Source organism: Bos grunniens, chromosome 10, assembly GCF_055505025.1.
Source record: "Bos grunniens cultivar Pamir isolate PY7600 chromosome 10, Bosgru_T2T1.0, whole genome shotgun sequence".
NCBI classification, from domain to species: Eukaryota; Metazoa; Chordata; class Mammalia; order Artiodactyla; family Bovidae; genus Bos; species Bos grunniens.
Genome location: NC_141174.1, coordinates 42,337,832 through 42,354,436, shown reverse-complemented (window position 1 = coordinate 42,354,436; position 16,605 = coordinate 42,337,832). Strand labels below are relative to the sequence as shown.

At 38.9% G+C, this 16,605-nt stretch overlaps 2 protein-coding genes across 3 annotated transcripts in view; one reads left to right on the top strand and one right to left on the bottom strand.

The window, feature by feature from the left end:
- Window positions 1-8,972, bottom strand: part of GALK2 (galactokinase 2) — a 154,818-nt gene extending 145,846 nt beyond the window's left edge. Inside the window, exon 1 of the mRNA XM_086320815.1 lies at window positions 8,769-8,972. Coding sequence (XP_086176941.1) covers window positions 8,769-8,788 — 20 coding nt within the window. The 5' untranslated portion in view covers window positions 8,789-8,972. The remainder of the gene's footprint in view (window positions 1-8,768) is intronic.
- A 235-nt stretch (window positions 8,973-9,207) lies between these two features.
- COPS2 (COP9 signalosome subunit 2) overlaps window positions 9,208-16,605 on the top strand; it is a 32,060-nt gene continuing 24,662 nt past the window's right edge. For both annotated transcript variants that reach the window (XM_086320822.1, XM_086320821.1), the window contains exon 1: window positions 9,208-9,273. In XM_086320822.1, the coding sequence (XP_086176948.1) occupies window positions 9,220-9,273 (54 nt within the window). In that variant the 5' untranslated portion in view covers window positions 9,208-9,219. The remainder of the gene's footprint in view (window positions 9,274-16,605) is intronic.

The window sequence follows — 16,605 nt, the reverse complement described above, 5'->3', positions numbered from 1 at the left end:
CAATTTAAAAGTGGGCAAAAGGATGCTCACTTTGGCAGTACATTTACTAAAGCAATCTAATTTTGTACATCAAAAGGGGGTTGGATAAAAAATATGTGGTACATATATACAATGGAATATTATTCAGCTGTAAAAAGAACAAAATAATGCCATTTGCAGCAACTAGAATGGACCTAGGGATTGTCACAATGAATGAAGTAAGACACAGAAAGACAAATATATGGCTTATATGTGGAATTTTTTTTAATAGGTACAAATGAACTTATTTACCAAACAGAAGTAGTCACAGATGGAGAAAACAAACTTATGGTTACCAGGGAATGGGTTGGGGGAATAAACTGAGAGATTGGGACTGACATATACACACTAGCACAGGAAACTACTCAATACTCTGTAATGGCCTATATGGGAAAAGAATCTAAAAAAGTAGACACATGTATAACTGATTCACTTTGCTGTACACCAGAAACTAACATGACATTGTAAATCAACTATATTCCAATATAAAAAAATAAAAATAAAATACAAAAGAAACTTAAAAAATGGTCAAAAGGACTGAGGAGATATCAATACTTCACCAAAGAAAAACTGATGGCAAATAAGCACATGAAAAGATATTCAACATTAGTCACTAGGGAATGCAAATCAAAACCACAATTATACTCCTGCCAGAGTGGCTAAAATTAAGACAATTGACCACACTATGCGTTGACAAGGATGTGGTACAAGTAGAAATCTTATACAATGCTGGTGGATAATCAAAATGGCAAAAACAGTTGGGAAAACAATTTGAGAGTTTCTTAAAAAGTTAAACATAGACATATTTGCAATCCAATCATCCCACCACTAGATATTTACCTGCATTCATATCTATGGCTGCACAACAGCATTACCACAAACTTAGCAGTACAAAATAATACGGACTGCTTATCCACAGTTTCTGTGGTTCAGAAGTCAGGGAAGAGCATAGCTGGGTCATCTGCTTGAGGGTCTCACAAAGTCTTATCTAAGGCTCAACAGGGGAAGTTTTGATTTCCAAGATCACATGGTTGCTAGATGCTTTTTTTTTTTTTAATTCATTATTTTCTTTTTGGCTGTGCTGGTTGTCTGTTGCTTTGTGCAGGCTTTCCCTAGTTGTGGTGTGCCTGCCTCTTGTGGTGATGGCTTGTCTTGTGGAACACCAGCCTAGTTGCTCCATGGCATATGGGATCCTCCTGGATTAGCGATGGAACCTGTGTCCCCTGAACTAGCAGGTGGATGGATTCTTATCCACTGCGCCACCAGGGAAGTCCCGCGAGCAGCTTTAATTCCATGTGCATCATCAGATTAAAAGTCAGTGTCTTGCTGACCATCGGCCAGGTAACCATCCTCAGCTTCTTGCCACGTGGTCTTTTACAACATGGTCAATGCTTTCTCAAAGTCAGCAAGGGAGACAGTCTCTCCTCAACAAGATGAGTTTATAAACTAGTGTAATGTAATCATATACACATAATTATGTACATCACCTTTGCTCTATCTTAATGGTTAGAAACAAGCCGCATTTATTTGTCAATTATAACTCAATAAAGCTGGGGGAGGGAGCAAAGCAAACCACAGATCCCATCTACATTCAAGGTGGAAGGGACTACACAAGCACATGTACCTTAAGAGTCTGTCTACAACATTACTCAAGAGAAGTAAAACATATGTCCACACACAAACTTGTAAACAAATACCTCTAATTATTTACATAAGCCAAAAACTGAGAAAAAAAAAATCCTCAAATATCCATCAATAGGGACTGACTTCCCGGTGGCCCGGTGGTTAAGACTCTGTGTTTCCACTGCAGGGGGCACAGGTTCAATCCCTGGTCAGAGATCTAAGATCTAGCATGCCACACAGCATAGCAAAAAAAAAAAAAATTCAACAAGGGAAACCTCATCAACAGAAAGAAACAACCAGTTGATACATGCAACAACATGGATGAATCTCAAAATAATTATAATGACTGAAATAAGTCAGGCAAAAGAGAATACGTATTATATGATTCATTTAAACAAAATTCCAGAAAATGTAATCTACAGTGACAAAAAGTAGATCAGTGGTTGCATAGGAAAAGTGAGGGGAGGAGAACCATCGATAATCAAGGGGCAATAGGGAAACTTCTGCAGTGATAAATAGTATCTTCATTATCTTGGTTGTAATGATGATTTCACAGGTATATATGCACGTCAAAATCATCAAACTGTGCATTTAATTGTGTATAGTTTCAGTTCAGTTCAGTCACTCAGTCGTGTCCAACTCTTAGCAATCCCATGAACTACAGCACACCAGGCCTCCCTGTCCATCACCAACTCCCGGAGTTTATTCGAACTTATGTCCATTGAGTCAGGGATGCCATCCAAGCGTCTCGTTCTCTGTCGTCCCCTTCTCCTCCTGCCAATCTTTCCCAGCATCAGGGACTTTTCCAATGACTCAGTTCTTCGCATCAGGTGGCCAAAGTATTGGAGTTTCAGCTTCAACATCAGTCCTTCCAATGAATATTCAAGACTGATTTCCTTTAAGATGGACTGGTGGGACATCCTTGCAGTCCAAGGGGCTCTCAAGAGTCTTCTCAAACACCACAGTTCAAAAGGATTAATTCTTCGTCACTCAGTTCTTTATAGTCCAGCTCTCACATCCATACATGACCACTGGAAAAATCATAGCCTTGATTAGACATACCTTTGTTGACAAAGTAATGTCTCTGTTTTTTAATATAGCTGTCTAGGTTGGTCCAGTTGCTGTCTATCTTTCCTTCCAAGCCGTAAGCACCTTTTAATTTCATGGCTGCAATCACCATCTGCAGTGATTTTGGAGCCCAAAAAAATAAAGTCTGTCACTGTTTCCACTGTTTCCCCATCTATTTGCCATGAAGTGATGAGACTAGATGCCATGATCTTAGTTTTCCAAATGTTGAGTTTTAAGCCAACTTTTTCACTCTCCCTCTTTCACTTTCATCAAGAGGCTCTTTAGTTCTTCTTCGTTTTCTGCCATAAGAGTGGTGTCATCTGCATATCTGAGGTTATTGATATTTCTCCCAGCAATTTTGATTCCAGCTTGTGCTTCATTCAGCCCAGCGTTTCTCATGACGTACTATGTATATAAGTTAAACAAGCAGGGTGACAATATACAGCCTTGACGTACTCCTTCTCCTATTTGGAAACAGTCTGTTGTTCCATGTCCAGTTCTAACTGTTGCTTCCTGACCTGCATACAGATTTCTCAAGAGGCAGGTCAGGTGGTCTGGTATTCCTATCTCTCAGAATTTTCCACTGTTTGTGGTGATCCACACAGTCAAAGGTGTTGGCATAGTCAATAAAGCAGAAATAGATGTTTTTCTAGAACTCTCTTGCCTTTTCAATGATCCAACAGATGTTGGCAATTTGATCTCTGGTTCTTCTCTGCCTTTTCTAAAGCCAGCTTGAACATCTGGAAGTTCACGGTTCACATACTGTTGTAGCCTGGCTTGGAAAATTTTGAGCATTACTTTACTAGTGTGTGAGATGAGTGCAATTGTGCAGTAGTTTGAGCATTCTTTGGCATTGCCTTTCTTTGGGACTGGAATGAAAACCAACCTTTTCCAGTCCTGTGGCCACTGCTGAGTTTTCCAAATTTGCTGGCATGTTGAGTGCAGCACTTTCACAGCATCATCTTTCAGGATTTGGAATAGCTCAACTGGAATTCCATCACCTCCACTAACTTTGTTCATAGTGATGCTTCCTAAGGCCCACTTGACTTCACATTCCAGGATGTCTGGCTCTAGGTCAGTGATCACACCATCGTGATTATCTAGGTTGTGAAGATCCTTTTTGTATAGTTCTTCTGTGTATTCTTGCCACTCCTTAATATCTTCTGCTTCTGTTAGGTCCATACCATTTCTATCCTTTATTGTGCCCATCTTGGCATGAAATGTTCCCTTGGTATCTCTAATCTTCTTGAAGACATCTCTAGTCTTTCCCACTCTATTGGTTTCCTCTATTTCTTTGCACTGATCACTGAGGAAGGCTTTCTTATCTCTCCTTGCTATTCTTTGGAACTCTGCATTCAGATGGGTATATCTTTCCTTTTCTCCTTTGCTTTTTGTAAGGCCTCCCCAGACAGCCATTTTGCTTTTTTGCATTTCTTTTTCTGGGAGATGGTCTTGATCCCTGCCTCCTGTACAATGTCATGAACCTCCACCCATAATTCATCTGGCACTGTATCAGATCTAGGTCCTTAAATTTATTTCTCACTTCCAGTGTATAATCATAAGGGATTTGATTTAGGTCATTCCTGACTGGTGTAGTGGTTTTCCCTACTTTCTTCAATTTAAGTCTGAACTTGGCAATAGGAGTTCATGAACTGAGCCACAGTCAGCTTCCGGTCTTGTTTTCGCTGACTGTACAGAGCTTCTCCATCTTTGGCTGCAAAGAATATAATCAAGCCTATTTTGATGTAGACCATCTGGTGATGTCCATGTGTAGAGTCTTCTCTTGTGTTTTTGGAAGAGGGTGTTTGCTATGGCCAGTGCATTCTCTTGGCAAAATTCTATTAGCCTTTGTCCTGATTCATTCTGTACTCCAAGGCCAAATTTGCCTGTTACTCCAGGTGTTTCTTGACTTCCTACTTTGCATTCGAGTCCCCTATAATGAAAAGGACATCTTTTTTGGGTGTTAGTTCTAGAAGGTCTGGTAGGTCTTCACAGAACCATTTTAACTTCAGCTTCTTCAGCATTACTGGTCCGGGCATAGACTTGGATTACTGTGATACTGAATGGTTTGCCTTGGAAACGAACAGAGGTTATTCTGTCGTTTTTGACATTGCATCTAAGTACTGCATTTTGGACGCTTTTGTTGACTATGATGGCTGCTCCATTTCTTTGAAGGGATTCCTGCCCACAGTAGTAGATATAATGTTCATCTGAATTAAATTTACCCATTCTACTCCATTTTAGTTTGCTGATTCCTACAATGTCAACGTTCACTCATGCCTTTTCCTTTTTGATGACTTCCGATTTGCCTTGATTCATGGACCTAACATTCCAGGTTCCTATGCAATATTGCTCTTTACAGCATCAGATTTTACTTCAATCACCAGTCACATCCACAACTGGGTGCTGTTTTTGCTTTGGCTCCGTCTCTTCTTTCTTTCTGGAGTTATTTCTCCACTGATCTCCAGTAGCATATTGGGCACCTATGGACCTGGGGAGTTCATCTTTCAGTATCCTATCATTTTGCCTTTTCATACTGTTCATGGGGTTCTCAAGGCAAGAATACTGAAGTGGTTTGCCATTCCTTTCTCCAGTGGACCACATTTTGTCCAAACTCTCTACCGTGACCCATCCGTCTTTGGGGCTTCGCTGATCGCTCAAATGGTAAAGAATCTTCCTGCAATACAGGAAACTCGGGTTTGATCCCTGAGTTGGAAAGGTGCCATGGAGAAGGGAATGGCAACCCATTCCAGTATTTTTGCCTGAATAATTCCATGGTCAGAGGAGCGTGGCAGGCTGCAGTCCATGGGGTCACAAACAGGTCGACATGACTGAGTGACTTCCACTTTTTACTTTACCGCTGAATAAAACTGATGTCAAGAAATAGAGAATAGCTTAACTGTACAAAGTATTTAGGATAGGATATGTGAATGAAGTGATATTTAAATGAAGTTTTGAGGACAGAAAAAGATTTTGATGTGTAGATATATATAATATAAGGGCATCGCCTGCATAGAAAAATTGACGTGTTTATTTCTACAGCAAATATTCATTTGCATTTGTGTACCCAAGCAGTGAGCTAAACACTGTGAAAACCTTTTCAACTACTCTCAGAAAATTTCCAGACTAACTGTGTGAAATTTGGAGGCCAAGAATATTACACTCAAAATGTGGCTGCACTTTTCCTAGTGCTCCTAGTAACGAACTTCTTGAATAATTTTTCCACATTGCAGAACTAAGGAATTACATTAAAAGGCACCAAAATATATAAATAAATTCAATGTAAATAAACGTGCAGTTTTATTACATATGATCATATCCACATGATTAATAGATCATTTCAGAATTACTATACTGACTTAAAAATGCAAAACTATGTAGCTGATTACTCTGAGCAAAGTTCTTAATCACCTTGGGATTCTATTTTCTCTTCTCAAGAAGTATGGGTTAAAGATAGAGTAATCAATGTGATTTATTGTACAAACTTTTGAGAGTGATGGATGCTGATAATTATTATTCTGGGATAACAGGACTGGGCTATCCTAGATAAAATAGGATATATAAGTTACGACTTACAGGGAGATTGTTTTAAGGTTACAAGAACGATTCTTGGGTTCTAGCCCAGACCTACTGAATCAGAATCTCTGGTGTGGGATTTGAAAAATTATAATTAATTTCCATGCTTGGGAAGCCTTAGAGACTGAAGTGATACAAGTAAAGGCTCTTCCAATTCTAAAAGTCTATGTTTAATAAGGGAATTTTGAACATGCACTGGGTATCAGATGACATGAGGGAATAATTAATTTTCCTTGTGTAACAATGATGCTGTCATAAGAGAATGTCCTTATTTTTAGGAAATACACAGCTGCATTTGAGTGATATGTAATGATATGTGCATCTTATTATACTTTCAACTGATTCTAGGAATACTTACACACATACAAATAAAGCTGATAGAGGTATATATGTGTTCACTGAACTAATTCTTTAAATTTTTCAGTATGTTCAAAATGCCTCGTTATAAAATATTGGGAGGAAAAGAAGGAAAGGAAAATTTTGTCTCTACATAAACAGTATTATTGCTATAAATATGACTTTTAAGAACTATGACCAAAAAGATGGCAATACAAATGATTACTAAATTGGGAGGCCGGGACCGACATATACAGACGACTATATATAAAATAGATGGGGAAACAGTGTCAGACTTTATTTTTTTGGGCTCCAAAATCACTACAGATGGTGATTGCAGCCATGAAATCAAAAGATGCTTACTCCTTGGAAGAAAAGTTATGACCAATCTAGATAGCATATTGAAAAGCAAAGACATTACTTTGCCAACAAAGGTCCGTCTAGTCAAGGCTATGATTTTTCCAGTGGTCATGTATGGATGTGAGAGTTGGACTGTGAAGAAGGCTGAGTGCCGAAGAATTGATGCTTTTGAACTGTGGTGTTGGAGAAGACTCTTGAGAGTCCCTTGGACTGCAAGGAGATCCAACCAGTCCATTCTAAAGGAGATCAGTCCTGGGTGTTCTTTGGAAGGACTGATGCTAAAGCTGAAACTCCAGTACTTTGGCCACCTCATGCAATGAGCTGACTCATTGGAAAAGACTCTGATGCTGGGAGGGATTGGGGGCAGGAGGAGAAGGGGACGACAGAGGATGAGATGGCTGGATGGCATCACCGACTCTATGAACATGAGTTTGGGTAATCTCCCGGAGTTGGTGATGGACAGGGAGGCCTGGTGTGCTGCAATTCACGGGGTCGCAAAGAGTCAGACACAACTAAGCGACTGAATTGAACTGAACTGATATATAAAATGGAAAATTAATAAGAACCTGCTGTATAGCACAGGGAACTCTACTCGAGTAAATATTCTATAATGGCCTATGTGGAAAAAGAGTAAAAAAAAAAAAACAACAATGAATATATGTACATGTACAACTGATTCACTGTGCTGTACTCCTGAAACTAACACATTTTAAATCAACTATACTCCAGTAAAATCTTTTGAATTATTAAAATAAAAACAAAAACAAATGATTACTAATAGATCCAGGGACTTCCCTGACTGATCTAGTGGTTAAGAATCCATGCTTCCCATGCAGGGAGCACAGTCAGAGAACTAAGATTCTGTATTCTGGGGCAGCCAGGAAAAAAAAAAAAAAAAAAAAGCAAAGCAGTTATTTACTGAGTAACTGCCAAAACGAGAAAAAAAAAAATCCAGCCTGCAATTCCTCTTCTTGGAATTTTTCCTAAGAAAAAAAATTAAGTGACAAAAATACTCTCTCCAAATAGTTTAAAATAATGTTATTACTGTAATATTCGAAATGTATAACAATAATAGCATGCTTAGGTCCTCCAGAGAAGGAAATGGCAACCCACTCCAATATTCTTGCCTGGAAAATCTCATGGATTGAGCCTGGTAGGCTACAGTCCATGGGGTCGAAAAGAGTCGGACACGACACAGCGACTTCACTTAAATAAATTACACTGCATTCAACCAAGGGCTTATTATGCCACTATTAAAATAATCTTTTATATGTATATATGTATGCAACAATATATTGCAAACATTGTCCTTTGCTGTTACATAACTAGATGCAAAAAAGCATCCGAAATTATGTCTGTGCTGTTAACTATATAAAATTTGTGAATTCAAGTGGACAAAACTGAAGTTTATACGGAAAATGTTGTTTGAAAAGCAGTATTTTCTCCCTTCATGTCAAGTTCAATTTTTATTAATATTTCGAATTCTACTGATGATGCTGTGCAACAATAATGCATTTAAAAAAAAAAAGATGTTAATTGTTACCTTAATTTGGTCCCATAGGCAATAAAATTTAGTTTATAATTCGTTGAACAACTGAATAAAACTTCAAGTACCTCAATAGATTGATACTTAATTTAGGATATCTACAGAGTTGTTTTACCGACTACAAATATAACAAACATTACGTGTAAACCGTGCTGCTGAAAGGTTTCCAAACATCAGAGGACCACCCACCAAAATGTGTGGGCTAAATGCACATCCGTAATCATGGCAAAAAGAATACTACCTGTCACAAAGGATAGGCATGTCAGACTTTTCTCCGCGAAAGCCTTCTAGTCCCAAACTGCCTCTTACTTTCACCAGGCTGAAATGGTTCCTGAGTGCCAGGCAAGGGAGGAGACTGTTCCCTTGCCCAGGAGGCTGGAAACCGCACGTTAAGAGCGAAAGGTTTCCAAGGCCCTTCCGCTGAAATTCGTGGCACTTAAAGATTCCCTAGTTGCTAGGTTTAGTTGCTAAGGCACCAACCGTCTCACAGGAAGAGGAGCACGGTGCAATCGCTTTTAGCGTCGTAGCGAATCCTCTCAAAACCGAGCTCATTTGTTCCGGGAGGAAACATTCAGCTCCTCTATGAGCGTCAGGAAGGCGAGAAGCTGGGAGTGACGCCTCTGAGCCGCGGAGGATTGTGGGAGGAGGTTGTCTCCAATTTCTCCTCCCCCCCTCTCCCCGTCCCAGCCAAGATGTCTGACATGGAGGATGATTTCATGTGCGATGATGAGGAGGACTACGACCTGGTGAGGCGCAGGGAACAGAACTCTGGGGCTGGAGGTGGTATCTGGCTTTAGGAGCCGGGGCAGGGGCGGCCGCGGCCTCTCCCCGTAGAACATGTGCTCCTTCCAGCTTCTCCCGATGCAGTGACAGGACGAGTTTACCTCCTCCCCCTTCCCGCACCGGGCCCGCGCCCTGCTTCTCTAGCATGGGGGAAGGGAGAGTAAAGGAGGCGGTGAAGGGGGTCCCGAGCGTTGAGCTCCAAATCCGAGCGCTTCCTTGGTTTACAAGGACACCTCTGGCCTCCGGCGTCAGGTTCTCATTGCCTCCTCCCTATCGCGCGAGCCGTTTTGGGGACCGTTCAGTGGTCTAGGCCCCGGCTCTGCCCTTTCGGGCCCAGTCTTCCTGTCCCCTCTTCTTCATACTTGAAGGAGTGCGAAATGCTGGGAGAGGGGTCCAAAAACTAGGGGGCCTTCCTGCTCCCAGACCTGACGCCACTTGTGAATCTAGAAACAGAGCTTAATTAGTCTTGTCCAGGCTCCGTTTTGGTATAAGGTAAAGGTGCAATAGAGAATTGAGAGCCAGGCTAGCTTTTCAAAAGTAGTTTAACTACTTGTTTAAAGAGAAAAGCTGGGGAGGACGTTTTACTTTTTGTTTGTTTGGGGTTTGGGAGGTGGGGTGGTATAAGAGAATTGACTCAATGGCTTTTTTCTTGACTTGGAAATTTCCCAGTATTCAGAGTTTAAAATATCAACAGTGTAGAACAAAACGAATTTATGCAACCGAATGGTGATTTTTAAAGATTCAAGGTTTAATTTATGAACGGACTTATAAGTCTTTAAAAATTCACTAACATTTCAAGTTGATATTCAAAAACATTGTGTGGGAACTAAGAACGATTATCTGGACCACGAATTAGCGTCAACTTGGCTTTGCTTTTTATTTGGGGGAGTTTTTGTGCATGGTTCTTGTGTGTTATGGTGATGCTGCATTATCGTTAAGTTAAGAAGTAGATGCTCAGGGAAGTCTGGTTCACCTTATATTGTAAGTGCCAGAGAGTCTCAAGATAATTAATGTATCATTTTGAATTAGTGTAAATCTTCTTTGTATAGTCGTTTCTAATTAATCTTTCACTTTTAAAGGAAAGCATTTGCAAAAAGGAGAGGGAAATGACCTGAAAGTCAATAGTGTTGATAATTCTTAAAGGAGTTCTGCTAGTAGTAAGATTTCTGCCTTACATTTTAGTTTGTGCAGACCAAGCCAGTTTTAGGCAGTGCGTTAAATCCTTCAGGAATGTTAATTGTAATATTTCGTGCATTTTTATGTATTACATGTTTACGTATATTACAGGTATTTTTTAACTCTGGAAGTGTTTCTTTTAACATTGTAGTTTTGTGCAGACCAAGCCAGTTTTAGGCAGTGCGTTAATAAATCCTTCAGGAATGTTAATTGTAATATTTCGTGCATTTTTATTTGTTACATGTTTACGTATATTACAGGTATTTTTTAACTCTGGAAGTGTTTTACCTAGTTTCAGTTTGTGTTTTTACTTGTTTGTGCTTATCTCTTTTCTAAGCAATAGTTTTTTGAATACGTAACTTACTAGCACTGTGAGTGAGACTGTAATGTAGAAATGGCACTGAGAATCTTACTGCCCCTTGAAGTACAGACTTCATTTTTGCAGGGATTTTAATTAAATATAAATGATTTAACTTGGCTGTGTTTCTCCAGCCTTTGAGGGCTTACACCACATGTAAATATAAAACTGAATGTGTAATTTTAGCCTCTTTTTTTAAATTTCTTAACCCAAAAAGATGAGATTTTACACAACCACATAATTAATGATCCCCCCCAACATTCTGTTAAATAGTCCTGCCTCATATCTCTCTTACATAGATATCATATTAATTTATTTTTTACTTCCATAATTTCCTTAAGCCACTATAAACATATATTTATTAATTTTTAAACATACATTTAAAAAGATCAAGCGAGGCTAGTTGCCACTTCATGCTTATCTGTTGCCAAAAGAGTTGTTGTTTTTGTTTTCTAATATTTGCCTGAGCCTTGTTTCTTTGGATTTAAAGAGTCTGAATCAATTACTGTTTTAGGGAAACTTCTTTTTTTATTAAAAAAATGTATTGTTTGTTGGATAGTTCATCACCTCATTTTAGTGAAAATGTTAATGAGAGCCATGTACAGATACATTCAGTATATATTTTATCAATTGTCTATTGATAAATACCCAAAATCACTTCTTGAGCTAATAGAAAAGAGACTTAAGTTGGTTTTAAAAAAGAAGACAAAACAAGCATGAAATTAATTCAGTATGCTTGATCGGTTATTTCTAAGATCCTTTTGATTTCTGAGGCAGAAGCAGGTATTTTCTAAGCATAGTAATTTATGTAGCAGTGAATGGAGAGAAGATGGTTCTGGAAAATGTGTTAATTCAATGTTAATTTTACAGATTTACATACAATAGTATTAATAATAACAGCTAATAGTAAACACTATCGTGTCATTCATTAAGTTAATAAGGCCATTGATAAGTTAAACTGTGTTATAATTACACAATCCAGCCATTCAAGCTTGAACTTGATTAATACTTCTAACAGTCTTTTTAGAAAAGATTTAAGACAGAGCGACTTCATACCAAAAAGTATTCTTTAGTAGTTCCTATTATAGGTAGAGCATTGTATGTTTGAAAAATATTATTATAAGGGGAAAATAAAATGGTGAAAAGATAGACTAATTCCATTTTTTAAAGTATATTACCAAACAGTGAGCCTTATTATAATCATCGTGTGTGTGTGTGTGAGACTCACTCAGTCATCTTAGTGACCCCGTGGACTGAAGCCCGCTAGGCCCCTCTTTCCATGGAGTATTCTAGACAAGAATACTGGAGTGGGTTGCCATTTCCTTCTCCATAATCATCCTGGTTAGGTTTATAGTTATGAGTAGTGAATGAATGTTTATTACTCTTGTTGCCAGTGCTAAGTCGCTTCTGACTTTTTGCAGCCCTATGGACTGCAGCCCACCAGTCTCCTCTGTCCCTGGGATTCTCCAGGCAAGGATACTGGAGTGGGTTACCATGCCCTCCTTCAAGGGATCTTCCCCACCCAGGGATTGAACCCTTGTCTTTTACATCTCTTGCATTGGCAGTCAGGTTATAGTGTGATTAGTGAATAAATGTTTATTACTATTGTTATTCTTGCCAGGGATTGAACCCTTGTCTTTTATATCTCTTGCATTGGCAGTCAGGTTATAGTGTGATTAGTGAATAAATGTTTATTACTATTGTTATTCTTGCCTTAAAAGATAGCTGTTTTAATGCCCTAGAAATTTACTTCTTTTGGGGAGGGGTGGAGAAGAGTCTTAGCTACAAGGTATCTTACAGAATCTATTTGTCACAGTTTTAACAAGTTCAGACAAATGATGTCATATTATAACCTTAGAACATGGTTTAGCAAAGTAAAATTTAACATTTCTGTTTTCTAAAAAGATTTTTTAATTGACACGAATACTTTGAAAAAGTAGTACATTAATAGGGCTTCCCTGGTGGGTCAGACAGTAAAGAATCTGCCTGCAGTGCAGGAGACCTGGGTTCCATCCCTGGGTCTGGAAGATCCCCTGGAGAAGGAAATAGCAACCCACTCCAGTACTCTTGCCTGAAAAATCCCATGGACTGAGAGACTAATACTTAATACAGCACAGGGCAAAAAAATAGCTTCAGGGTTTTGTGTGTTTAATATTAAGACATTGATGTCATCCATTGTGCATATAAGGAGCTTGCAGATTACAGGTCATTTTATTCTGAGACTGTTGTCTCCGTCACTTACAGCTTGACAAAATGTTGGGGATCTTTAAGAATAGATTTACAAACAATATAATTTTTGTGGTCTGGGCCAGTGTTCTTTCTGCTGTACACACATTTGGAATTCTGAATGTAGTTTTCACAGTAACAAAATTTGATTATACAGTTGAGGCTTTTGAAAGGAACATGACACTCCAGTGTTTAGAACTGAGCACTTTCACTGCCATGGGCCCATGTTTGATCCATGGTCTTCCCTCATAGCTCAGTTGGTAAAGAATCTGCCGGTATTGCTGGAGACCCCGGTTCGATTCCGGGTTGGGAAGATCCCCTGGAGAAGGGATAGGCCACCCACTCCAGTATTCTGCCCTGGAGAATTCCATGAACTGCATGGGGTTCCAGAGACTAAGCAACTTTCACTTTCTGGGGAATTAAGATCCTGCAAGCCATGCAGCGCTGCCCCGCCCCACCCCCAAAAGGGCATGTTTAATTGTAAATAGTTGGAAACACCCCCCAAGTTATCAATAGTAGGAGAATACTATTAATACTCATGAGGTAGTAATAGGTAAAATATATCCATGTGATGGAAAGTATGTGAGCATTTCAAATCATGCTTCTAAAGAATATTCAGTGATATGAAAAGAAAAACTTGGTAAATTTGTCAGGACTCCTGCATGTAAGGAAGGAGAGGACAGGAATACATGTCAAATCAACTTGAACTGTAAAGAGCATATATTGGCTCAAATCACCAAGAAGTGTAAATGTAACAGGAGTCATGACTCAGATAACGATGCTGGGTCTTTTTCTGCCTTTGTCTCTCTTTCTGGGCTGCCTTCCTCACGTATTGGCTTAATTGCCTTCATAGTATATCACAAGATCTTGTAATATAATGTGTTATCTTCCTAGTATTATAACCCCAAAGGCAAAAGGGTCTTCTTGCTAACTCTAGCAGTGAAACCCTAGGAAGAACTATGGATTCACCTTAGCTCTGGGCCTTCTGTGAACCACTGAGAGAGAGAGGATAGATTGCTTGCCCTCTAGGAGACGAGCACTGTGTTTGAAATCCTCATCTAAGAGAGGAAGGATCAGTCACCATTGCTGTGCACACAGAGAATACATGTCCACTGTAGATATGTAATCCATATTACAATGTTATTGTGTGGCAGTAAAATTTATTTGTTTTGCTGGGTGGGAAAAATACAGAATAAAATGTCTGGAAAACACGAAAAGTGTCAGGAAAATTAAAATGTTTATTTCTTGCAAGTTTTTCACAGTGAGTCTGTATTTTATTGCTGAGAAGAGAGAGGGTGGTGTTTAGGGTACAAATGATGAACAGAAGTCTTTGATCTTGAGGGGCCAGACAGGGATTTTGTCATTGCTCAAAATTTTTTAGAATTCTTCAGAACCTGAGGCATCTAGCATTTTAAATAGGTAATACATACACATGGTTCAAAAACATGAAATGTTAACATTTCCTTTCCATTTTTGTTCCTCAGTTGCCCAGTTCCCATTCCTTACCATAGATTACCAAATACAGATTTTTATCCCCCCTTCCCTTTTTTAAACCAGAATTAACATATTAAATATATTGTGCTACACTTTGTTTTTTATTTTAAATATTATTCCATAGACATATGTCGAAAGATTACTTATTTCTTTTTTATAGCTGCATTGATTGTGTGGATGTACCATAAGTTTATTTACTCAGTTTTCTGTTGATGAGGATTTGACCTGTTTTCTTTTGCTATTTTGAATGGTATATGGCTTTTTTTTTTTTTTAAATTTCAGTAATAGCCAGGTTTTCTCTATTCTGTAGGTGTCAAAAATTCCGAGTCAGGTTTGATAAATAAGTTGAGCCCCCAAATTTGGATGATGCTGTTTTAAGTTGGAAACATCTAACTAATAAAGTTAGTTTTCTTAAAAACTTCAGAAGCATTACTTAATAATCCATGTCAGTATAATTGGAATAATTTACCACCTCTTAAAAGTTACTGCTTAAAAGAAGATTGGTTTGAAATGTAAGTTTGAGTACATTTTCAAAAAGGCCTGTAGCAGTACCTCATAGGTGTACCCTGTATAATGAAATTAGAGAGGTTCAAACAAGGGTAACTCATGATAAGGAGACCATTGTAAGATCTCCCATAAGTAATGGGAGATAGCTCTTTTGTGCTAAGAATAAGATAAATTAAGATTCTTCATCCCTAATGTAAATCTGTAAAGTGTGACTATCCAACAGAGTAAATTTGTGCTTGTGTATTATACCCCAGAAAGGAACACATGACCGTCAGCAAGAATTAGAGACTTCCTGTTGGGTTCAGCCCTCATAACTGACAGGTTGCTGCTACTGCTAAGTCACTTTAGTCGTGTCTGACTCTGTGCGACCCCACACACAGCAGCCCACCAGGCTCCCCCACCCCTGGGATTCTCAAGGCAAGAACACTGGAGCGGGTTGCTATTTCCTTCTCCAATGCATGAAAGTGAAAAGTGAAAGTGAAGTCGCTCAGTCGTGTCGGACTCTTAGTGACCCCGTGGACTGCAGCCTACCAGGCTCCTCCATCCGTGGAATTTTCCAGGCAAGAGTACTGGAGTCGGGTTCCGAGAGGAACTAAAACATCAAGTGTGAGTGATTTACATAAATTTACATGACAAATTAGTGGGCAAGTGAAAACTAGAGCCCACGCCTAAAGACTTTAATGATGTCTTGTTGGAAAATTTAATTTGAAAACTGAAAGTTAGGACAAATAAAAGAATGTTCTAATTTATAGCATAGACAGATTAGGATCCATTACCTTGAGTGAAAATTTTTTTTTAAGTTACGTTAATTTTATTAATGGCTAAACCACAAATGCCTACCTTGGATTAAATTTAGTCCTTCAGGATACTGAGACTTTACCTTTGGCACTAGATGTGCAGCATCTATTGTCTAAACATGATCAAGGCTTGCGAAGCATTGTTAATGGTGAGTCTTCTATTTCCTCGAGCACGTTTCTTAAGACCTCTGTTGACAAGAGACACAAGAATAAGTACATGAACTATGAAATTGACCCTTTTTGACTCCAACATAGAGTCAAAATTGCCCCTTCCTGTGTTGTATTATTTTGAAACATTCACTAACTTTTCACTTCAATTAAGCAAACACTTCCTGAGCATTTTATGATATGCCAGGTTCTGGGGATACCAAGATCAGTAAAAGTAAGTTCCTGCTTTTGAGAAGCTCATGGTGGGGCAGGGGAGGAGGGGAGGCGGGAGGTGGGAACAACATACATACAAAACTGTTCTTCAGAGATACGCATGTCATGTAGAAGCATGACTATGGAGAAAATTTACTTTGCTAAGAAGACTTAGAGAAAGAATCACAAGGTGAGCCTTGAGGAATACAGCATTTCCAGGAGTGTTAGGGCTGGACATCATCACAGGAGAAAAGTGGGAAGCTTGTTGGGAGGGGCAGTGGTTTAGAATTTGGGGCAGAGAGACCAGTTTATGCCAAAGCAGAGATTTTAAAGAGCATAATATGTTTGGGGGAAAGAAGAATAAATTTGGTTGGTGT